The 24,609-nt window shown below is 42.4% G+C and overlaps 1 protein-coding gene across 3 annotated transcripts in view; it reads left to right on the top strand.

Annotated features, from left to right (window-relative positions):
* The first annotated feature begins 7,238 nt into the window (after positions 1 to 7,238).
* ube2u.L (ubiquitin conjugating enzyme E2 U L homeolog) overlaps positions 7,239 to 24,609 on the top strand; it is a 28,988-nt gene continuing 11,617 nt past the window's right edge. The window contains exons 1-8 of one of the 3 annotated variants that reach the window (XM_018258238.2): positions 7,247 to 7,339; positions 7,554 to 7,577; positions 8,162 to 8,261; positions 9,186 to 9,267; positions 9,463 to 9,555; positions 17,987 to 18,084; positions 18,598 to 18,724; positions 21,363 to 21,429. In XM_018258238.2, the coding sequence (XP_018113727.1) occupies positions 8,196 to 8,261; positions 9,186 to 9,267; positions 9,463 to 9,555; positions 17,987 to 18,084; positions 18,598 to 18,724; positions 21,363 to 21,429 (533 nt within the window). In that variant the 5' untranslated portion in view covers positions 7,247 to 7,339; positions 7,554 to 7,577; positions 8,162 to 8,195. Of the gene's footprint in view, positions 7,578 to 8,161; positions 8,262 to 9,185; positions 9,268 to 9,462; positions 9,556 to 17,986; positions 18,085 to 18,597; positions 18,725 to 21,362; positions 21,430 to 24,609 lie in introns of all 3 variants that reach the window. The other 2 variants (XM_018258239.2, XM_018258237.2) reach the window with 2 other exon arrangements.

The following is a 24,609-nucleotide window of genomic DNA, read 5'->3' as shown; positions in this document are numbered from 1 at the left end:
AGTCGAAAGGAAAAGATTTCTCCCACCCTGAATCCTGCTAACCACATCACAGAATACTTTCATTAGTTGAAAGCAGATGGATAGATCAAAGGTGTTCACTAACAATGTAGGTGTCGATATGGTTGTTGCTATTAATCATTTGCTTATCATCCTTTCTGCATGTCTCGTGTTGCTCTGTAGCCATGCTCACATGTGTTTCTCCATTTACAATGCACTGGCTAGTCTGATTCCGTCAACACTTATCCTGTTTTAATGGCTTAGTGCCGGTAATCCTTTCCAACTCGTTTTTGGCAGGATGGGTCTATCCATGAGACACAAACATGAGCCAGTGCAGTTCTATATCATTAGATATTTTGAATAATTAGAAATGATCTCACATCTTGTTAGAGGAATTACATTTATTTTAACACTGTAAAAAACAGTAATAAAAACTCAAAAAGAGGAAATTTTCTCCTGTAATGGAGCCATATCACATATACAGGCTTTAGCGATGCATGTAAACCCCAAAGACCTGCTCCAGCTACAGTATGTTTTCTTTTGTGTAAAATGCGTTGAGAGCAAACATAATGTGTAAGTACGTCAGGAACTCTAAGGGCAAACTACATGCAAGATTTTGATTGGATTTTGAGGGTCAGACTCAAATCCCAGCCTATTCCCAGCCTGCTCCAGGATATTGTGCACTCCTCCCCCAACCCCTTATCATGGCACAATACAGGTTAGTGAGTGAGTGGGAGAGTCCAGGCCCAATGGGACTGCTGCATCAAGGGCCTGCTCTATCCCGCTCCCAAACCCCCTCTGCCAACTCCATGGGCCCCAGTGCCAGACGCAAACCCCCTCCGACCCCTCTCCCCAGCGCATACCTGTTATTCTTCTATCAATCAGGGCAGGGGGGGGAGGTTAGAGAGCACATAGTATCAGATCCGATCCTGAAGGGGGGTGTAAGTCGGCTCTGACTTTCACGACTTGGGTATGGATGCTATGGGGCCATTAGGTGACAGCCCCAGTGGGCTGGGGCTGTGCTGGTGGGTTTTGGAAATTGGACAGCCCCAGTGGGCCCAGTACAATCCAATCCCATTCTGGCAAAAAACCTGGTCATGCAACACCATGAGATTTTGTAGGATCCTACAAAATCTGATCCTTTCTGCTGTAATGCAAGTCAGATCACATAAAGCAGGTGCAGCATGCAGCGTTCCCTTCCAACAAGTGTGTATGTCTCAATGTATTTTACACTTTTATATCATTGCCATTGTATTTTGACCCATGCAACTAAATCTGACTTATAGAATGCCATTCTGATCTAACACCAGTAAGGTTCTGATTTCCCAGCAAGTATTTTATTCCCTCTTCCTTCAGGCAATTGACAAATACTTCTGCCAAACTACAGTTCTCAGCACCACCCATAAGACCTTCATTTTCAGCATCTCCCATCTGTTCTATATTATGCTGTATATTATTAATTTTATCAGCATATAGCACTCAAATAATAATTTATCGTTGTTTTTTTTTGTCTCTTTCCCTCCCACTTAAATAACAATTTAAGGGCAGTTATTAATAACAAGGCAGACATCTATATTATATACATCTGAATCATTTTGGGGAATGCCAATTACAGATTTCCAGATAATAGATTCAAATAATTCTACATGGATATTTTTTTGGTATTATATGTAAAACTGCAAAAACGTTAGTGTAAATTGCCTATAATATATACAAAATACTGCACATTTACCCAAATGAATGACATAATGGTCAGACTCAAAAGAGTTCAGTGTATGATTGGTAGTTGAAAAGAAATGTTTCTGCTTGTTAGAAGTCTTCCAGACATTACACCTTAGTAGGTGAAACACTATATTTTCAATTTAAACAGATGAACTCATGCTGCACTTCCGTACCTGGGTTTTAGACCACACATGCACACTCATGGATGCACTAGGAGCTTGGGTCAAGGCCTTCACCTGAAGTAGTGTTGGGGCAGCACATGCAGCATCATCTTGTCACACTTTGTAGCCACTTGTTTTTAAGTGACAATTGCACTTTATCAGGGTAAAAGTTTTTATTTCAAAAACTGATACACCACTCAGCCCAACAGGGCATTGCTCAGCGACATTGTTGTGCTCACTCATTCCTGATTAAAATTGCAATTAAGGATTTGGACAATTTTCCCAATTTGAAATGATTCATTCCAGATCAGAAAAAATGGTTAAATGTTTGCTAGGTAACCATCATTAGAGCTGGATAAAATGTATCAATATGTAAATTGCCCCCATAGGCGGAGGGTGATTTTTTTTGTTTGGAGAGGCTAACGTTGACCATATACTGGCTAACTTAAAGGGAACCAGTCACCCTGAATTTCTTTTACCCAACCAGAGGGGTGGGCTTATAGAGCTTGCATGATAGTTGGGTAAAACAGTAGGTTTTTTTCCCAAAATATATTAAGTGTATTGGAGACAGTGGGTCCTGGCACATTATACTCAGAGGGAGACAGTGGGTCCTGGCACATTATACTCAGTGGGAGACAGTGGGTCCTGGCACATTATACTCAGTGGGAGACAGTGGGTCCTGGCACATTATACTCAGTGGGAGACAGTGAGTCCTGGCACATTATACTCAGTGGGAGACAGTGGGTCCTGGCACATTATACTCAGAGGGAGACAGTGGGTCCTGGCACATTATACTCAGTGGGAGACAGTGGGTCCTGGCACATTATACTCAGTGGGAGACAGTGGGTCCTGGCACATTATACTCAGTGGGAAACAGTGGGTCCTGGCACATTATACTCAGTGGGAGACAGTGGGTCCTGGCACATTATACTCAGTGGGAGACAGTGGGCCCTGGCACATTATACTCTGGGAGAAAGTGGGCCCTGGCACATTATACTCAGTGGGAGACAGTGGGTCCTGGCACATTATACTCTGGGAGAAAGTGGGCCCTGGCACATTATACTCAGTGGGAGACAGTGGGTCCTGGTACATTATACTCAGTGGGAGACAGTGAGTCCTGGCACATTATACTCAGTGGGAGACAGTGAGTCCTGGCACATTATACTCAGTGGGAGACAGTGGGTCCTGGCACATTATACTCAGTGGGAGACAGTGGGTCCTGGCACATTATACTCAGTGGGAGACAGTGAGTCCTGGCACATTATACTCAGTGGGAGACAGTGAGTCCTGGCACATTATACTCAGTGGGAGACAGTGGGTCCTGGCACATTATACTCAGTGGGAGACAGTGGGTCCTGGCACATTATACTCAGTGGGAGACAGTGAGTCCTGGCACATTATACTCAGTGGGAGACAGTGGGTCCTGGTACATTATACTCAGTGGGAGACAGTGGGTCCTGGCACATTATACTCAGTGGGAGACAGTGGGTCCTGGCACATTATACTCAGTGGGAGACAATGGGTCCTGGCACATTATACTCAGTGGGAAACAGTGGGACTGGCACATTATACTCAGTGGGAAACATTGGGGACTGGCACATTATAATCAGTGGGAAATGAATGTTAATTTACATATAAAAAGAGCTGTGCTCTGATTGGACAAGCTACAAACCACATATATCCAATCAGAGTGCAACTGATCTCTTCAGCATCGTGGTTTGGAGGCGGACCTTAGCTACCAATCCGTGATTAAAGGAACAGTGCAGTCAGCAACGGAGCAGGTTTGATTTTATTTTATTTCTTTTTATTTATTTTTATTTTAGGGGTCAGACAGGTTTGGGGAGGCTTAGCCTCCCCTAGCCTTATTGTAAATCCGCCTATGATTGCCCCATATGTTTATTGAGACATAAACAAATAAAATTAAAATTTGTAAAAATGCTCAAGTTCCAAGCTGTCTCTGTCTGTCTCATGTTATGTTCCCCTGCTGCATATGTATTAATTTTTTCATATTGTGAACAAACACTGTAAGCGATATTTACTTAAAAGGAGCAGAATTATTCCCCATAATTCCCCATCATTTTGTTGCAACATTTAAATGAAACTGATAGCAATTGCTTCCAATGCATCAGATTACAAATTAGGTGGAAGTTGTGACTCAACTCCACGAAATGATGGGGAAAGATTTTCGGGCAGCGACAAAACACATGTGTCGGACCTGCCAAATATAATGGGACTGATACCGTAGGTACAAACTACATGTATCCGACAGTCGTGTGTGTAGTTTGTACCTGCGATTTCTCGATCAGTACTGTTATATTCGGTACATCCGAAACGCCACATGAGTTCAGCCCTAACACTAAGGGCATGTTGTGGCTAACATTCACATTCAGGGTGGTGGCTCCTATGTTCCCCAGCATCAGTAGGTGCACTTGCACATAATTCATCAGACAGGATAGATGCAATGTGGGCAGTACAAATATGCAGAAGTGCAAGGAGGGTGTTATGATGTAGGCACCTTTAAAGTCAATACTCACATCATTCAAGTGTGTTTTGTCTATCTATGCCTGCCCCATGTATTAAGAACAGTGAAGGAAAGTAATGCAGCAGTATGAGGGTATGGGTAGGGGATAAGTATGTTAGGGGCGTGTGTGAGAGAGAGAACATTTCAGTGTTCCATACTTTAATAACACTCATTTCAATCCAGTCTGCATTCCCTTATATTAAACTTCAGTTCTTTATCACTCCACTCTGATATCCCTGCCTTTATACCATTATTAAAAACAGAAAAGGAATCATATAGCACATTCACATCAAACAGACTGAAAGATCAAGTAAAGAACATTTCGGAGCTTTTTTTAAGGAATAAAATTATTAAAAGCATCTGTGTTTGCCCTTTGTTTTTTTTCTGGAAGTATAAATGGAATTATCTCCAAATGTGATATTTGGGCTTATGACTATGGACAATCTGCTGATGCTCAATTCCTTTACAATTAATGGGTGATCTTAAAGGGGTTGTTCACCTTTAAATTAAGTTTTAGTATGATGTAGAGAGTGATATTCTGAGACAATTTGCAATTGTTTTTCATTTTTTATCATTTGTGTTTTTTGATTTATTTAGCTTTTTTTTCAGCAGCTCTCCAGTTTGCAATTTCAGTAATCTGGTTGCTAGGATCCAAATTACCATAGCAACCATACATTGATATGAGTAAGAGACTGGAATATGTATAGGAGAGGTCTGAATAGAAAGATGAGTAATAAAAAGTAGCAATAACAATACATTTGTAGCCTTACAAAGCATTTGTTTTTTAGATGGTAAAAGTGACCCCCATTCGAAAGCTAGAAAGAGTCAGAAGAAGAGGGCAAATAATTATAAAACTATAAAAAAAGAAAAAATGAAGGCCAATTGAAAAATTGCTCAGAATAAGCCATTCTATAAAACTAAAGTTAACTTAAAGGTGAACCACCCCTTTAAAAAGATCCCTATCACCTCCAAACGTTTCCCTCATAAATCTTTCCTTCTCTAGGGGGAAGAAAATAATACTGATAATGACAGAGGGATGAACAACTGCCTTTTGCCAGCCACAATGGTAAACTGTCCATACCTGGCCATACCTTGGTTTGTCTGTGTAAATTCAGGGCCCACATATACTCCCAAGATTCCACAATTCACTGAAGAACTGCAAATATCTTCTCCAGTGCCATGCCAAGCTGGACGGGCACCCTAGGAAACACGGATGACCACCCCACCCATGACCCATGGAGCTCTAATAAATGAGTAGTTCCAGCATTACCAGTGAGCCCTGCACAACTACACAGTGAGCTTAACAGATATCAGGTTCTCTGGCGGTGCCTTGGAGGCCCAATCTGACACTATTTAGAGCTGTTGTAGCCAGAAAATATATCCTGGAGATTTGCACAGCTGAAATATTAAAATCATGTCAGTAATTATATAAAGCCTGCAGTTTCAGAAGTGGTGTGCTGTATATATGCCCCAAAAAAAGTTATGCCCCAGCTTTGAACAAGGGATCTTTTCAGGGACCCATCTTCTTATGATGACTTCCTTTTTTAATGTGAGCTTGTCTTCCTTCCAAAAATATAAGCTATGTTATTGAAAGGAAACTAATGTAATCCCAAAATCCCCAATGGTATGTAAAGTCATACAATAGAATAGTGTTTTTCTACTGTAATTATCCAAAATAAACCAGTGATTAACAAATGTTTCAACACATGTGATTAGAAACTACAATATATAGAATTTGTATGACAAGTGGTAAGGAAAAGGCTGACCTGCCACTAAATGCTGGGTTCTGCACCTCACGCTGGTTTTCTTTAACTGGTGTGAGGTGCAGAGAGCAACTGTTTCCCCAAGCAGAATTGTGCCGTGTATGAGTACTAAGTTGGGGTATGCTGTTGCGCCCAGTAATACTCTTGAACGTCTGCTCCGTGCATTGGAAATACCCCTCCTATGAGTCCATATTCATTCCATTAGTTCTACGACGTTATAACAATCCTCTAATAATCATTTCCTCAGCTGAGGAATCACAAGTATTATGAGGAATTATGCACCTCCATCAAAATATATTAGAGGATATTCCCCCTGCAAGGAGTGTCCTCACTGACATCTGCAGGTATAGAGCAAGGAAAGCTGTTGGATGCTACAGCAGTGGTCCACAACCTTTTTTGCCCTAGGGACCGGTTTCAAGCAAGACCATTTTTTCAAGGAAGGGGTTGTGGTATATAAAACACAAACTAGACACAGTGCATATATAATTTAATTATTACATATATAATGCAAATGTAATGATCACATTTGCATTATCAATTATTGTGACTTTTAAATATAGAAAATATAATACAACTCACTATAATAGAGAATCAGTGGGAGACCTGAGCTTGTTTCCATGCATTTTTGGGGGTCTGTAGAAAGCTTCAAGCATGGGTTGCCATGTCGCCACGTCCACCTCATATGTGCAAGACGCTGTGCAGCGGCCCTGTTCAGCTAAACCTGCGGCCCGCACTGGTTGGGGGTCGGGTACCCTGTTTTACAGGAACAGGCAGCAGAGAGGGTGCAGGTGGATGAAATGTGGGTCTGTGGCCATGTCATGAGATCTGCTCCATTAAAAGATTCTGTTGTATTGTATGTCATATATTTTGATTGAGGCCTGTGCTGTTCAGAAGTATTGTTTACCTTTAAGCATTCCACAAAACAGAATATTTTCTATGCATTGTGCACAAACATTAACAGGCAGTTGCTAGCCTAAGCTGTTGTACACAGAAAGGCCTATCAGCCGCAGCAGCCACAGTATATTAATGAGCCTTTTCTGTTCTCCACCCCCAGAAGGCAGTCCCCGTTGCTATGGAAACATGCACACGCTGCATTTTTCTAACAAACATCTCTGCCTATGTGAGAAACACAAATACAGGGCAGGATAATAAGCTGCAGTGATTCTACAGTGCCGGTATAACTTGTTAATGCCTACGAACTATATACACCTCTGACAGACAGTTTTTGTGCTTTAACACATTCCATAAGGAATTACAAAAAAACGTTGACAAAATAAATTGTGGATTTGTTTGTAACAGATGTAATATTATACATTATAGATAGGAACCCCATGATAACAGTAAAATGACTAGGGGGATGTTATAATTAACATTTTAATCTTTATTAAGTCGAAGATCCTACAGGAACTACATGTAAGTATAATTTTTTATTGTTGAGAATATTTTTTTGTTGTTTACTTCAACTGTCAAAATGGTTACTTGTTAATGTAAGCATAAAGGTATACTGTCAACTAAATACAATGTTTATTATTTTTTTTGGCCTGAAACAGTTGTAATACTGAAAAACAGAGTATAGCTTTATTTAAATAAACAAGATTTACTTATGTTTTTTTGACAGCGCTGCAGTATATGTTGGTGCTTTATAAATAACTGTTGAAAATAATAACAATGATAATAATAATAATAATAATAATTGTAACTAACTTACATGAAAGTTAGTGTTCATGATTCTTCTTGAATTTAGCTGTGTATTTCCTGGGTTTTTCCTTATAATGGATCTCTCTGTAATTTGGATCTTTATACCTTAAGGGTTTTTTTTTTATACCTTAAGAGAATTATTGGTATATAACAAGTATTAGATGGCCTTACCTGCATATCCTGTGCTGCTATCTCAATAACTAAAACGGCTGGTGAGGTTGGCTCAATCGAAAATTCTGGTAACTTAATTCTTCCTAGAAATGCAAGAGAATCTGAAACCAATACATCTTTACTTTCAGATCTGATAGTCTGTGACAGAAAGTCCCCAGTATAATGCATTCAAGAACTTACTTATTATTAGAGAGGGAATACCAGGAGCTTAAAGAAAGCCAACTATTTGTAAGTATATCTGTTTTTTGAGCTACAACTGAATACATTACCAATGACATTTTCATCTTTTGTCTTTCTGCTGTTTCTAAATGCATGTGTTTCCATAAGAAGATCCATATATATTGTAATTTATGCCTCTAATATCAACCTCTGAACTCCCCACAAGCTGTTTCTAGAACAAATTATTTGTGAATGCATAAAAGCCTAATCAAAAGAGAAGGAAAGCTACCGAAGTAGTTTATTGTCAATAGATTAGCCACAACAGTGCAAGCTATATCACTATATCTATTCTGTAGAATGCTTTATCATACCTGAGTAAACTGCTCTAGAAGCTCTCTCTGTTTAGGATAGCAGCTACCATATTAGCTTGACGTGACATCACTTGCTGCCTGAATCTCTCCCTGCTCACTAATAGCTCTGGGCTCAGATTACAGCAGGGAGGGGGGAAAGGGAGAGGATGAGAGGAGTGAACAAAGCATGCTCAAGCCCAAGCCCTGGAGGTTTAAGCTGAAAACAGGAAGTCTGGTACAGAAGCCCATGTGAACACAATAGAAGGAAAGAAATGCAGTGTTTATTTTGACAGAAGACTCAGAGCAGCACTTTGGTTTTATTTATAAAGACCTTTCTGATAATGCTTACTTAATTTTAGCCTTTCCTTCTCCTTTAAGAATAGAAAATCCAGTTATTCTTTTGTTTTATTTCTTGCACCTAGGTTTTTAGTACATGTGCCATTTTGTCATTAACTTCAAACTAGGAAAGATTTGTTGTGCTGGGAATTGTTGTGCCTTGTGCTCCCAGTTATAATGCTGACGGATCACAAAGACACGCCTCCTAGGGTTAAGAGCAGATTGGGTGCAATGTGCGAATAAAATGTCTGTAACTAAACAAAAGCATCAAAACTTTCCTGACTTAGCACATTTCTTTGAATTTCAGGGCATTTTCGCAGCACCCATCAGTGATAACTTGTTAGTGTGGATAGCTAAAGTGCAAGGACTTAAAGACTCAATCTGGGAAGGTCTGTATTATTTCACTACCATATAGTGAGTAAGCCGTGGATATTGTGCGTGTGACTGCTACAGGTATGGGATCTGTTATCCAGAAAAACATTATCCAGAAAGCTTCAATTACAGAAAGGCGATATCTTATAGACTCTATTTTATCCAACTCATCCAATTTTTAAAAAATGATTTCCTTTTTTCATTCCATATAGGAGCAGTTCTACAGCTTTCCATTACATACACAGAGAAGTACAATTATGAATCTCCAAGCATTAAATTTAATACAATTCCGTTTCATCCAAATGGTAAGGTAACAATTTTGTTCCTTGTGTTTATTGTAAACAACATTAGATATTTTAAGTGACATCAACCTAATCAAAACTAAAATTTGACCAGTAAGAAAATGCAAAGTATACTATTTATAGATATTCAAAAAGTCCAAACTCCTGGCTTTTAACATTTTGTATATATTCCATATATACTAGTCTCCTGTATTACTAGTGAGTTTAGGCTCAAGGAGGCCCTCCCTCATGCAGGTTTTTCATTAGCACAAAAAACTAATTTGTATAGAATAAATTGTTTCTTGGATGGTGAAAACTTTATTGCCTTTAGTCTTCTTGTAATAGTGAATGCCACAAGTGGCTCTTCAATCTTAAAAAGTTATTTTCATGGCAAAAATCGGTGAGTTGATTGTCAAGGATTAGGTAGGGGGCGCTGTAGAGTCTGAAGGGAAAGGGCGAGTCCTTGAGGCAGGGGCTGTATGTGCCAAGGGGAAACTTGAAGGGAAGCAGGAACAGGTAGATGAGGGCGAAGAGTCAGACTGGAACAGGACGGATAGGACGACGATCAGGACTGGACAAGACAGGAAGAAGAGGGCGACGACTCAACAGGAACGGCTTGGATGGGACAGGACGGTGCGGGCGTAGATCAAACTGGGGGATAGAGTGGAGAGGGAGACTGGAGCGGGATAGCAAGAGAGGGAGACTGGAGCGGGATAGCAAGAGAGGGAGACTGGAGCGGGATAGCAAGAGAGGGAGACTGGAGCGGGATAGCAAGAGAGGGAGACTGGAGCGGGATAGCAAGAGAGGGAGACTGGAGCGGGATAGCAAGAGAGGGAGACTGGAGCGGGATAGCAAGAGAGGGAGACTGGAGCGAGATAGCAAGAGAGGGAGACTGGAGCGAGATAGCAAGAGAGGGAGACTGGAGCGGGATAGCAAGAGAGGGAGACTGGAGCGGGATAGCTAGAGAGCTGGAAGCTGGATAGCAAGAGAGGAGTACAAGGTAGGGTTGGAACAAGGTCGAGGCTAGAAAGGTACAAGATAGGAAAGCAGGACAAGACAAGGCAGACTAACAAGGGAGAAGGGGCAAGAGCTAGAAACCTAGTTAGGGGCGATGCCGCAGTACTAGAAAACCATGCAATGCTCTGGCAAGCAGTGGTCTGAGAGCTGCCCTTAAATAGGGAAGAGGCAGCCCTGATTGGTTGATTAAGATAGGCAGCAGCTGAGCTGGGGCTGGAGAGGCCAATCAGGCGGCAGCTGGGCTGGGACTGCAGAGGCCAGGTTACACACAGTGAGTAACCCTACAGGCTGCTCACCTGGCCAAATGGTTAGGGTATCGAGCCAGAAACCCAAAGGTCCCCGGCTCAACTCCCAGCAATACCTGACAGTATCCCCCCCTCACAAGGCGACTCCCAGGCGCCACAGTGACCAACATTTTCGTGCACCTGGGGAACTGGCAATGCTATGGGCAGAACTAACCACATGGGTGCCCAACTAGAAGGTAATGCTATTGTATTAGCCACCCTGGAACTTGGCAGAGCCACCCTGGCGGGTGCCCTGATGCTCGGCAGAGCCACCCTGGCGGGTGCCCTGGGACTTGGAAGAGCCACCCTGGCGGGTGCCCTGGGACTCGGAAGAGCCACCCTGGCGGGTGCCCTGGGACTCGGAAGAGCCACCCTGGCGGGTGCCCTGGGACTCGGAAGAGCCACCCTGGCGGGTGCCCTGGGACTCGGAAGAGCCACCCTGGCGGGTGCTCTGGGACCTGGAAGAGCCACCCTGGCGGGTGCTCTGATACTTGGTAGAACCACCCTCACGGGTGCTCTGATACTTGGTAGAACCACCCTCACGGGTGCTCTGATACTAGGTAGAGCCACCCTGGCGAGTGCTCTGGGACCTGGAGGAGCCACCCTCACGGGTGCTCTGATACTTGGTAGAGCCACCCTGGTGGGTGCTCTGGGACTCGGAAGAGCCACCCTAGCGGGTGCTCTGATACTCTGTAGAGCCACCCTGGCGGGTGCTCTGATACTCGGTAGAGCCACCCTGGCGGGTGCTCTGATACTCGGTAGAGCCACCCTGGCGGGTGCTCTGGGACTCAGAAGAGCCACCCTGGCGGGTGCTCTGGGACTCAGAAGAGCCACCCTGGCGGGTGCTCTGGGACTCAGAAGAGCCACCCTGGCGGGTGCTCTGGGACTCAGAAGAGCCACCCTGGCGGGTGCCCAGGTGTTTGGCAGAGCCACCCATGCGGGTGCCCTGGGACTTGGCAACAGTATAGGCAACTCCACCCTCGCGGGTGCCCTCCACATGAGTGCCTGGGTTTTGAATGTTATTTTAAGGGTTGGTACAGTCACTGTGTTAAGACACTGCAGAAGCCCCACCTCTGAGGGCACAGGACAAGGCAGAAGCCCCCCCATCTCGGGGCACAAGATCAGGCAGAAGCCCCACTTCTGGGAGCACAGGAACAGGCAGAAGCCCCACTTCTGGGGGCACAGGATCAGGCAGAAGCCCCACTTCTGGGGGCACAGGATCAGGCAGAAGCCCCACTTCTGGGGGCACAGGATCAGGCAGAAGCCCCACTTCTGGGGGCACAGGATCAGGCAGAAGCCCCACTTCTGGGGGCACAGGACAAGGCATGGGTACAGGAGGCAGCTGCTGTTGAGCCGGCACAAGTGCAGGAGGCAGCCAGTCGCCGGGGAAGCCTAGCTGAAGCCATGGGCAGCGGAGGCTGCTGGGGAACCGGCTCTGGAGCTGAAGGCAATGGCGGTTGCAGGGAAGGCCCCTCTGGAGCTGTGGCCAGCCGATGCTGCTGGGTAGGCCCCTCTGGAGCTGTGGCCAGCCGATGCTGCTGGGTAGGCCCCTCTGGAGCTGTGGCCAGCCGATGCTGCTGGGTAGGCCCCTCTGGAGCTGTGGCCAGCCGATGCTGCTGGGTAGGCCCCTCTGGAGCTGTGGCCAGCCGATGCTGCTGGGTAGGCCCCTCTGGAGCTGTGGCCAGCCGATGCTGCTGGGTAGGCCCCTCTGGAGCTGTGGCCAGCCGATGCTGCTGGGTAGGCCCCTCTGGAGCTGTGGCCAGCCGATGCTGCTGGGTAGGCCCCTCTGGAGCTGTGGCCAGCCGATGCTGCTGGGTAGGCCCCTCTGGAGCTGTGGCCAGCCGATGCTGCTGGGTAGGCCCCTCTGGAGCTGTGGGCAGCCGATGCTGCTGGGTAGGCCCCTCTGGAGCTGTGGGCAGCCGATGCTGCTGGGTAGGCCCCTCTGGAGCTGTGGGCAGCCGATGCTGCTGGGTAGGCCCCTCTGGAGCTGTGGGCAGCCGATGCTGCTGGGTAGGCCCCTCTGGAGCTGTGGGCAGCCGATGCTGCTGGGTAGGCCCCTCTGGAGCTGTGGGCAGCCGATGCTGCTGGGTAGGCCCCTCTGGAGCTGTGGGCAGCCGATGCTGCTGGGTAGGCCCCTCTGGAGCTGTGGGCAGCCGAGGCTGCAGGGGAAGCAGTTGCTGAGGGGTGGCAGGCCCGGGAACCGAAGCAGACTGCAGAGGGATAGCCGGCCCTGGAACTGGAGCAGACTGCGGAGGGATAGCCGGCCCTGGAACTGGAGCAGACTGCGGAGGGATAGCCGGCCCTGGAACTGGAGCAGACTGCGGAGGGATAGCCGGCCCTGGAACTGGAGCAGACTGCGGAGGGATAGCCGGCCCTGGAACTGGAGCAAATTTATCTAGGAATGCCAACAGAAACTGAGCAGTATCGTAGATTATAGGGGATTTACTGCACAGTAAGTTCTCGGCCCAGTAACGAGCTTCACCTTCTAGCAGGAAGAAAATGATTTCCGAAACTTGCTCGACTGGAGGAGCACTTAGAAAGTGTTTTTTCTCTGAAAGGAGCAGGACTTCCTCTAGAAAGATAGGAATTTTACTTGGGGAGCCATCACAGTATCTGCGGGTCAAAATAGAATATTCAGTCTTTTTGGGAATCCGGTCAGAAGGCACAGGAACAGCCCTTGCAGACTCTTTTGGCCAGAGCATTCTGTCAAGGATTAGGTAGGGGGCGCTGTAGAGTCTGAAGGGAAAGGGCGAGTCCTTGAGGCAGGGGCTGTATGTGCCAAGGGGAAACTTGAAGGGAAGCAGGAACAGGTAGATGAGGGCGAAGAGTCAGACTGGAACAGGACGGATAGGACGACGATCAGGACTGGACAAGACAGGAAGAAGAGGGCGACGACTCAACAGGAAAGGACTGGATGTGGCAGGAGTGGAACGGCTTGGATGGGACAGGACGGTGCGGGCGTAGATCAAACTGGGGGATAGAGTGCAGAGGGAGACAGGAGCGGATAGCAAGAGAGGGAGACTGGAGCAGGATAGCAAGAGAGGGAGACTGGAGCAGGATAGCAAGAGAGGGAGACTGGAGCGGGATAGCAAGAGAGGGAGACTGGAGCGGGATAGCAAGAGAGGGAGACTGGAGCAGGATAGCAAGAGAGGGAGACTGGAGCAGGATAGCAAGAGAGGGAGACTGGAGCAGGATAGCAAGAGAGGGAGACTGGAGCGGGATAGCAAGAGAGGGAGACTGGAGCGGGATAGCAAGAGAGGGAGACTGGAGCGGGATAGCAAGAGAGGGAGACTGGAGCGGGATAGCAAGAGAGGGAGACTGGAGCAGGATAGCAAGAGAGGGAGACTGGAGCAGGATAGCAAGAAGGGACTGGAAGCAGGATAGCTAGAGAGCTGGAAGCTGGATAGCAAGAGAGGAGTACAAGATAGGGTTGGAACAAGGTCGAGGCTAGAAAGGTACAAGATAGGAAAGGAAAGCAGGACAAGACAAGGCAGACTAACAAGGGAGAAGGGGCAAGAGCTAGAAACCTAGTTAGGGGCGATGCCGCAGTACTAGAAAACCATGCAATGCTCTGGCAAGGAGTGGTCTGAGAGCTGCCCTTAAATAGGGAAGAGGCAGCCCTGATTGGTTGATTAAGATAGGCAGCAGCTGAGCTGGGGCTGGAGAGGCCAATCAGGCGGCAGCTGGGCTGGGACTGCAGAGGCCAGGTTACACACAGTGAGTAACCCTACAGGCTGCTCACCTGGCCAAATGGTTAGGGTATCGAGCCAGAAACCCAAAGGTCCCCGGCTCGACTCCCAGCAATACCTGACATTGATATTGTGCCTGTCAGTGTGCACACAAGACAATACATATGGGAGAAAACACGGTGCGCGTTACTATTCTAAGGAATAAAGTCACAGTTTTACAGATAATTATTTTCTGCTTGCAAATAAACCCACCCTGTCGTTGGTCATTCATTGAAATCAAATAGATTTATGTCCAAATGAGACGTTATGAGATGTTATGTCACATATGTTCTGTTTTGTCCCCAGAAAAATGGAGGAATCTGAGCTCCATTTATTTATGAACATGCATAGCCTGAAAATATCTTAAAAAATGTTGAATAGAACCTAGCAAAGCTGCTTACACATTGATATTTAATATTTCAAAGCAGTGGGAATAAGATTTAAAAGAAATCTCAAGGGTCACAGAAAAGTTTTGTAAACCTGGAATACATTTGTAAGACTGTAGGAGGTCCACAAGCAATGATTCTTTATTGCAAACATTACTCTATAGAGAAGAGATATCATTTCCCCCTTTCTCATTGATTTAATTACACAAATGAACAGCCTGGTGCAGTATGAGGAAAATAGCATATCTGGCAGGTTACATAGGTTGCCTCTCATTCTGCATAATGGATTAACTTGTAAAAACTGTCAACTTTATTTTTCTATAAGAACCAAGATTCTAGTCGTTGGCTCTTAAAAGCTGTTTCTGGAATAAAAACTAAAAAGCCCATGAAATCTGCATTAATTTATAAGAATGAAGAAAAATAAAATATCAAGCAGTGCTGAAACAGATATACATTCATGTGTCACTTTATTAGAATAGTTAATTAGGTGCAGACCTCGGAACCCTGGTTGTATAAGATGAGTTGGTCTAACATTGTTTAAAAGCACTCAGTGTGGATTACCACAATAGGATATGGCAGTTTCACATTACACAATTACGTTTTGCCTGTATTTAGTTGTAAGTTCATTTGTTAACTAAGCCATTTAGAACAGCCAACAAGAGTTATTAAACTTGTCGTATTTCCAAAGTGTGACCCTACCACATTTTGAACACCATTAACTTTAACCCTCAGAGGAGAGATCCCATCTGTCTTGATTGATAATTGTTTGGATGCCAAAGCCTAATTTGTCAAAGACAAATATACATTACCTAATATTATTTACATTGTTCATAAGGGACACTGAGCAATATTTGACATTTCCTGCTGAGCATTTAAATAACATTTATATTCAACACCCACCATTGGCAGAGGGGATACAAAGTGCTAGGATCTTGAATATTTTTTATTAATTTAGGGTATAGGTCAACTCAATTTTTCATCTTAATTTGTGCTGCCTTCTGTATAACTGGTTTAATCTCAATGAATTTAAAGATGCAGTACATGACTTGTAGACACAAATAGATGATGTTTTCATCAGACCTCTAGCTTTGTGATTCATTGGTATTGTTGTCATTATTGTATTCAGATTTGTGTTAAGTTAGGGGCCTTCAGCTTGAACGACAATTTGCTTTTTATTAAATAACACTAGCCCCTTATATTTGTAGGCAGTGCTACTATGGGCTTGCTCCTGGGTTGTATTTAGTCAAAAATAGTTTATTGGTTTTCATTAGTTTAAGTCAGATTATTCCAACAATGTGATCAGTCTGTAGCAATTAAAGACCTTTACACCCGAATCAGAGTTCTCTAGGGTGAAGACACACAGAGCTACTAGTAGCAGCTTCTTGTCATGACTACAAAATAGACAATAGTGATAATTGGCTTTGCTAAGAAACTACATGTGTTTTAGCAGAAGCATTTCCCAGTATTGTCTATGGCAGGGTATTTTTTGACATTTTGTAGCCACAACAAGTAGCTGCTACTAATAGCTCTGGAGCTACTAGTAGCAGCTACTTGTTGTGGCTACAAAGTACCCTGACATAGACAATATTGAGAATTGCCTCTGCTAAAACAGTGTCTTAGCAAAGCCAATTATTACTATTGTCCATTTATCACTATTATAACTATTGTGATCCATATACAATTGGTCAAATATCAAATAGGAGGAATTTTACTATCACAGACTTTGTGCAAGTTTGCAAAAGCTGAATTAAACTGTACTAAACTTAAAGCTGGAACAACGTTCACCCACCAAAATGGCAATTAGATAATTACACCTCTATACACAGTAATTGGAGCTCAGATGTATTTTTCAGAGATTTTAGGGAAAGCCATGGAATTTGATATTAACCACACTAAACAGACAAATGCAGAAGTCTGCAATTCAAAATATATTCTTTCAATCTTAATTAACTACGTATGTGGTTAAAAAATAAATTAATCCTGTTTCTTGTGACTTCATTGGCTAAAACAACACCTGGCCCCACAGATAAATAACTACTGCAGAATAACATAGTATTATAGATCTGCTCTTTAGATATTTCCCTGACTATAAAATGCTCTGTTTCTCAAATCTTGGCCAGACGCCTACTACAAACTGTTGTAACCTTAACCTACCATGTTTTTTTCATGCATGGGGAAGTTGATTTCCTGGTAACTACGTGATTGCATTGATTTCTCAATAACATTTCTTTATTCTACCATTTTTATTTTAACAGAGAGTGTAATTTGAGATTTGTTGTTTACTCCATAGTAGAACACCATTAAAATCAACCTAAATAGCATGAGAAAAGTGGTACTGGTTGCAGGGAATAAATAATGATACTATTTTTGATGTTTGACTTAAAACAAAGACGTAACAAAGAGGTGTCATTCAGTTGCCTATGGCAGGAATTAAGGTCAGGGATGAACTGTGCACACCAATGCTGCACTCTGCACCACTAAGATTTGATGAGATGCAGAGTGCAGCTAGACCATGGACAGATATGCTCTTTGAATTAGCACTAATAGGCATGCTATTACGAATAGATGCGGCCGCCATCAGACGGGATTTTTATTGCTGCCCGATCTACATCTGGCCAACTTTCAGCTAGCTATTGATCGGCAAAGCCTGACGGAGGGCCCTATTCGCGGGCCAATAAGCTGCCGACTTGGTCTGTGGGCAGCTTTTATCGGCTTGTGTATGGCCAGCTTTAGTGTTATTGCATTTGTGGTTGTGGCCTAATTAAATAACCCTTACAGTGCCCAATCTCTCATATTTGAAATGGAATAATTTCTTAATTTCTGCAATGACTTCCTTGATGGATGGATTTCTTTTTTTAACAATACAAAAGAGCTTAACAGCTAACAGTCCCACAAAGCCCTTAACATCAAAATAAGGTTAGAAAATGGAAGCTACCTGCTTTTAACTTAGGCTTCTCCCCTTGCTGGAGGAAGACATATTCATATCTTTCACTACCTCCATGAAATCATTTTTTCTTAATTTCCATTATTCCATCTTCAGTGGATCCAGTGTCTGGAAAGCCATGTCTTCCTTTTCTGGATATTCCTGAACAATGGAACCCACCTATCACAATGAGCAGTATGCTGCTAACCATACAGGTAGGACGTGCCTTTTTTATTCAAAAAACCTCACTGTTTACTAACATTGGAGATACATATCTTAGGGGATCTGTGGAGATGTTGCCCATGGAAACCAATCAGCAATTAGATTTAAACAGTCACCTACCAGTTAGAAAACAAATAAACAAATATCTGATGGTTGCTATGGGCAACATCTCCAGAGATCCCCGGAGATATTTATTTTCAATGTTAGTAAACATGGTGTGTTCTGTGCTTACCTGAATTATTTTAATGATTACATTATACATAACGAATCCCAATACTATAATGTTGTGCCATTATGCTTTTAGCCCTAATAGATGAGGAAGTGATCAGGAACCTAGAATGTGAATGTGAATTATTTATGTGAATGTATTACAAGATTTATATAAGTATGTGTGTATATGTGTAGTGTGGTTCATTTTGAGGGGTTGAACTTGATGGGCTTAACTATGACATACAGTTTTAGCTGACAGACTTTGTATAATCTCTTTTCATATATCTATTATGCAGGCCATGCTTTCTAACCCAGTATTAGAAAATGCAGTTAACCTAGAAGCTGCTCAGATGTTGAAGATCAACCCATCAATGTACAGGGTGGTTGTTTTAAACTGTGTACGAGTCTGTCGTTTGATTGAATGTAAGTTTATTAACTTATTATTCTACAGTAAAACAAAAGTCAGAATCATGGCATTGGTAATTAAAGTATGTTTATAGTATTATGGTACATTAAAGCTAAGCAGAGGTTTTAGAATGCAGTCCGGAATGTGACATACAGGAGTGACAGAAAAGGTACTTGCATGTACCTGGGATGCCTTAAAGAGATACTGACACCAGATATGTATTTTTTTACATCAATCATAATATTGTCTTTGCATGCTATCTATAATTTTGCCATAAAAGTATTTATAGATGCTTTTACATTACCCATTACCCATGTTCCTCTTTGAGGGTACTACCATATTTGAGCTTCAGCAGTATGTTAGCTTTAGAAACTCTAACTGAAGTGTTGAGAAGGGACAGTCAGGTTGGCAAAACAATCAGGTTTAGGAACTTCAAGTAACAATTACTTACAAAAGCAGCTCTATCAGTGAAAAACGATCAACCTGAGCTAGTCCATTTTCTTATCTGCCTGCAAGGTTCCCTAACAGTTACCAGATTATCAAACTAGAGGCCCAAGAGGTAAATGTGTCTGTATGAGAATATTTTACACTCCTAACTTGCCTGTCATAAATTCATTACAGTCAGTAAATATATACAGTGTCACCACAATTCTGATTTGCACCTGTAAGTTACCCTTTCATTTAGTCTGTAAACTCTACAGGGCAGGGACCTCCATCCTTTTGACTCCTTGACACTAAGCGCTTAATCTGTATTGTAACTATACTTTATATTTATGTATATTGTATTTTTGTACTTATTTGTATTTATTATTGCAATTATCCCGTTTGTTCTACTTCATTGATTTTCGGCAAGCACTGCATACACCAGTCATGAAGGTGTACGGAGTGGTGTACGGAGTTCTTGCCAACATCTTGTCACTTCAAGACTTTCCCCTCAAGTTACGGGTTCAGGGCAATGCACCCGGACCACTCATTCCACTCGGTGAGTGTGTCTTCCTCCTCCTGATCTGTGATTAATGTGTTAAGGTTCGCAAACTCAGAAGTGCAGGGACCTGGGGTATATACACCCAGGTCACTGTAAAGGCAGGGTGAGCAATAATAGTACATATGCATATACCTATCCCATAGAAGTCTGATTGCCACTACCCATAAGTTATAAAGCTACTTCAGCATTTAGAATTTATTTAGATACAATGCATTTGAGTTGAACGATATCAAATTATATTTTATTCATTGTTCTGCTGTACAATGCTTTGCCATCAAGGAGCGCTATACAAATAAAAATATACATACATACATTCAGTGCCTGCCATGAGAGATTTAACTAGAAGAAAGGGAGATATAGGTTAAATATTGGTTATCTGAGAGAGAGCAATCAAAATACTAAACATTTATACAATTGTATGAAAACCAGGCCTCCAATAGCACTCAGTGTGCAATGAATCTAATGAGTTAATAAAAAACCTGTATGTGATTACCAACCCTATTTATACTTAAATGTAATAGCTGCCGTTGAATTTCGTTTTTTCATTTGTCACCGTGGCATGCATCTCTTAACATTCTCACTGTATATTTATAGCACAGTCAACAGAAAAGTGAGTAAGTGCTGATAACAAGTGCAAGTTCAGTGAGTAAAAGGCAGATAAGCCTCCACTTTTCCATTAGTAATATATATTATTATATTAATAACAGTATAAATGTGCTTCTTATAATACAAGGACACCAGGCTCAGTATAATTTGATTTTAGTTGCTTATTATACAGTATAAAGGAAATACTTGGGAAGACTAGCTCATTCAACATTGTCATTGGAAGCCAAGTAATAAAACCATTCTAGGCTCTTCTATATATATGAGTGGAAGGAAAAAATGTACATCATTTACTTAATATTTAGAAGCTGAGCAAGAGGGGGACCTGCCAAACTGTTCAAAGAAACAGCCTATGGGGCAGATTTTTCAGTATTCAAATGTGACTTTATACCGCTTTCTATACTTTATAGCTTTTTTTTGCTACAAAAAAATCCTTTTCAATATGTTGGAAACTATTCTTTGGAAATTATGCAGTGATTTCAGCCTAGTAAAGTCCTTTCTTTGAATACAACAAATGGCCAGAGCAATAACTTTATGAGGATAAATAAACCATTTTTAACACTGGGCAAATTTGCATCACTAACCCATAGCGATCGTCCAAATATTTGTCCTCAGGGTCTACCTGAACAATGCTACTTTATGATTGGGTGCCTAATGTTGTAAATATTAGGGATGCACCGAATCCACTATTTTGGATTCGGCAAAGCCCCGAATCCTTTGTGAAAGATTCGGCCGAATACCGAACCCTAATTTGCATATCCAAATAAGGGGTGGGAAGGGGAAAACATTTTTTACTTCCTTGTTTTCTGATTTCCCCCGCCCCTAATTTGCATATGCAAATTAGGGTTCGGATTCAGTTTGGCCGGGCAGAAGGATTCGGCCGAATCCGAATCCTGCTGAAAAAGCCTGAATCCTGGCCGCATCCTGAACCGAATCCTGATTTCAGTGCATCTCTAGTAAATATGCTGATATGTATATGAAACTATTTATTCTTACACATCAGGAAATCTCTTTTTGTCATCAGTTGATGAGAATAAAATGGTTAACTCTTAAATGGAATATTACAGATGAGTCTCTGCAAAGTTCTGCCACAGTAAGAACAATAGAAGATGTAAACACCCCATCTCAGAAAAGGTCTGTAACGTTTTACTTACCAATTTTTATTAAAAAAAATTTCATTGCAAAATCAACATAATTCAAAATTAGTAAAGTCTGTCCCTATACCTTAGTTGTATTTTTCCAGTTTTCATTTCCCTTGAAAATAAGACATTTTCGGCCAAAGTCCTAGTTCTCCTACATTTTAATATGATGCAGACAGCAGTAGTCTGAGACAATTTGTAATTAGTCTTCAAATGTTATTTTTTGTGGTTTCTGAATATTTACATTTTTGTTCTGCAGCTCTCAGGCTTGGAATTTCAACTCCTAGCTAAGGATTCATTTTGAATTCAGAATGAAAGCTGAACAGAAAAATGACTGAAGAGAAAGAATAACAATAGAACTGAACCCCCTGCCCATGTGTGTTTTTGGGAGCCATCCGTTTCAATTAACTGTTAAATGGGGTCATTTATTATGTACAGAGCAGATTGTAAAGTGCAAAAAACTGATATTTTTTTAGAATTTTTCACCTTTCCCCATGTATGAGTACTCAAAGTCATGGGTCCTTCTGCTGAGCTGCACGCATCGCCAGAATATGGGTAGCCAGAAAAGGCTCATGGAGGGGTGCTAGACATGTACCTCTTCTGTTTCCTACCCATAGTCTAGGCCAGCGGTGTTTCAGGTGCTGCTGCCGCCTGAGGTAGTGTACCCTGACGTAGTACATCCACCAGGACCGGGCACCAGGGTTCTGCACCTTGTATGTATGTAGAACTTTATTTATAAAGTGCTGTAAGAATACAATTGTGGTGTTTTTAATTGTACACAGAGGGAAGACAAATAACATATAAATACGATAAAAATGTATAAGTACACAGAGCTTAAGTGCCATGTTTTAATGGAGACATAGGAAGGAGGTATTTGCCCATATAGCTTACAATCTAAGTAGGTGTATACCAGACAGAAAGATGAAGAAGGTGAACGTGGACAAGATTAAAGGACAAGTAAAATCAAAAAATTTAATTGTTTTAAAGTAATAAAAATATAATGCAGTGTTTCCCTGCACTGGTAAAACTGCTGTGTTTGCTTCAGAAACACTACTATGTTTATATAAAAAAAGCTGCTGTGTAGCCCCTCTCCTGATCTGCAGGCCCCACAAAAAAAAACAATTTGGAGCGCAGCTCCATTCAAGAATGTACGCTGTGCGGCTCCGTACGTGCATGCACGCGGGGGCCCCCGGGGTTTGTAACTCGAGGGTGACATGCACGGTGACGCAGTAGGGGGATCCAGAGGAGGCCCCTGGACAGCGTCATGGTGGGCCCCAGGCCCCCCAGTCCGACCCTGGGTTTAAACTATGCAAGAACCAGTTAATTTCAGTAATGATACCTTTTAAAGCTTACATAAGGTAAACAGTCACAGCAGGCAAACGTTTATGTGAGGGGACACACAGGCCGGATGCAGCCTGCGAGCCGCAAGTTGGACAAACCTGGTCTACTGTATAGGATAAGGGTGTAGATTAGTGTTTTGGCTGTTATGTGTGAAGGATTGAGGCATATCTTGGCAATATTGCTGAGGAAAAAGTGGCAGGTTTTGGCAGTAGTATAAATATGATTGGAGAAGGAGAGAGACAGGTCAAAGATGAACCCTAGCAGAATTAACAGGGTTAATGGTCATGCCATTAATAGCAATGGTGAAAGGAAGGGCTAGACGATGAGCTCAGTTTTAGCTAGGTTGAATTTGAGGTGGTGTTGGTTCATTCAGGAGGAGATACAGTATCTAGGAGTCAGTTCATAATCTGGGTCTGAATGTCAGTGGTGAGTGAAGAGGTGTCTATATATAAATATAAATATCTGGGTGTCATCAGCATATAAGTGACATTTAAGGCCAAATAAAGATATAAAGAGAGAGAGTACAAGGAGAACAACAGAGGGCCGAGTACAGAACCCTGTGCCTGAAAACAATGTGTAATGTTGTGTAAAGGTTTGTAGTTTGCAGGAAAAAATTTGAAACTTCTATGAAGAAATGTAACAGAATTTTTACAAAAATAGTAATTACAATGCAACCAATGATTCAAACATATTTTATCTTTTGAGCCATTGCATAGTATACAGTATGTAATAAAAAAAAGCAGGTTTCAAGCAGGTTTAAAAAAGTACACTATGCATAATTCAAATTCAAAATGTATTAACTGACCAATTATAATTGTAAAATGTTATTCTGTTGATAATTATGCAATTTGTTTATGACTTTTATTACATTCTTTTCCAGTTGCATTGTGCTTACATGGGGCAGTAAATTCCCTGGTACTGTGATTGGCAACCCTTACTTTTTGTCAACAATACTGTCTTGTTTGATGCTTGAGGCACATTCATTGCCATGTGGTTTCTGCCAAGGGCACAGCATTTTCTATTCAAATGAACAGAGAATTGGCTGTAAGCGGATACAAGTGTTTTAATCTCTGTCCCTGTTCCAAAAACCTTATGGTGGGGATTCTAAATAAACGCTAAGGATCAGAGCAACATGTCACACAAGACACTAAGCCGAATCAGTTAATATTTGTGACAATCTTGGAACTCTTGGCAGGGAGCCAGGCTGTGCAAGTTAGCCAATTCAGGAAACACAAGAGTGGCTAGGAAATTAACAGCCAAACATTGGCAGCTTGCGGGTAAAGGGTGGAAAGTAGCCCTGAGCTGGCTTACCAGTAATGCTGGTTAATATTAATAGATTAGAACCATTGCTTGTGTAACAGCTGTAAACAGAATTATTCGGCAGGTAGATATATTCTGTACCCCTCACCAACCCTGGGAATTACACAGGGTTAAGAGAACCTCAATGAAGGTGACTAGAAGCACTTATAAAAAAAACAACCTGCAAGGCAATTGATTTGACTGTTGGCATTAGGGATGGGTCTGAATATGGATTCCTATTAGGGCTCTTACACATGGGTGTATTTTGCTGTGTTTTTTTCTGCATTTACCGAACGTAAATGCAAATAAATAAGTGCAAATAAATGCATTAGCTAATTGATTCCATTAAATTCTGCCTGGCTGTACTAGGAGCATTCTGAGTTACGATTTACTCCATTTGCGTTTTATTGCAGATGCAGCATGTTGTATTTTCTTGCGCTTGAAGCATGTTCCGTTATTAATAGAACAGAGTGTTGTGTTTGGAATGGAAAAAACACATATAGTTGCGTAAAAAAAAACCACTTTTTAATGCAAT

This window comes from Xenopus laevis, chromosome 4L, assembly GCF_017654675.1.
Source record: "Xenopus laevis strain J_2021 chromosome 4L, Xenopus_laevis_v10.1, whole genome shotgun sequence".
Lineage (NCBI taxonomy): Eukaryota > Metazoa > Chordata > Amphibia > Anura > Pipidae > Xenopus > Xenopus laevis.
Note: the sequence above shows the minus strand (reverse complement) of the source record. Positions and strands in the feature narration are given on the sequence as shown.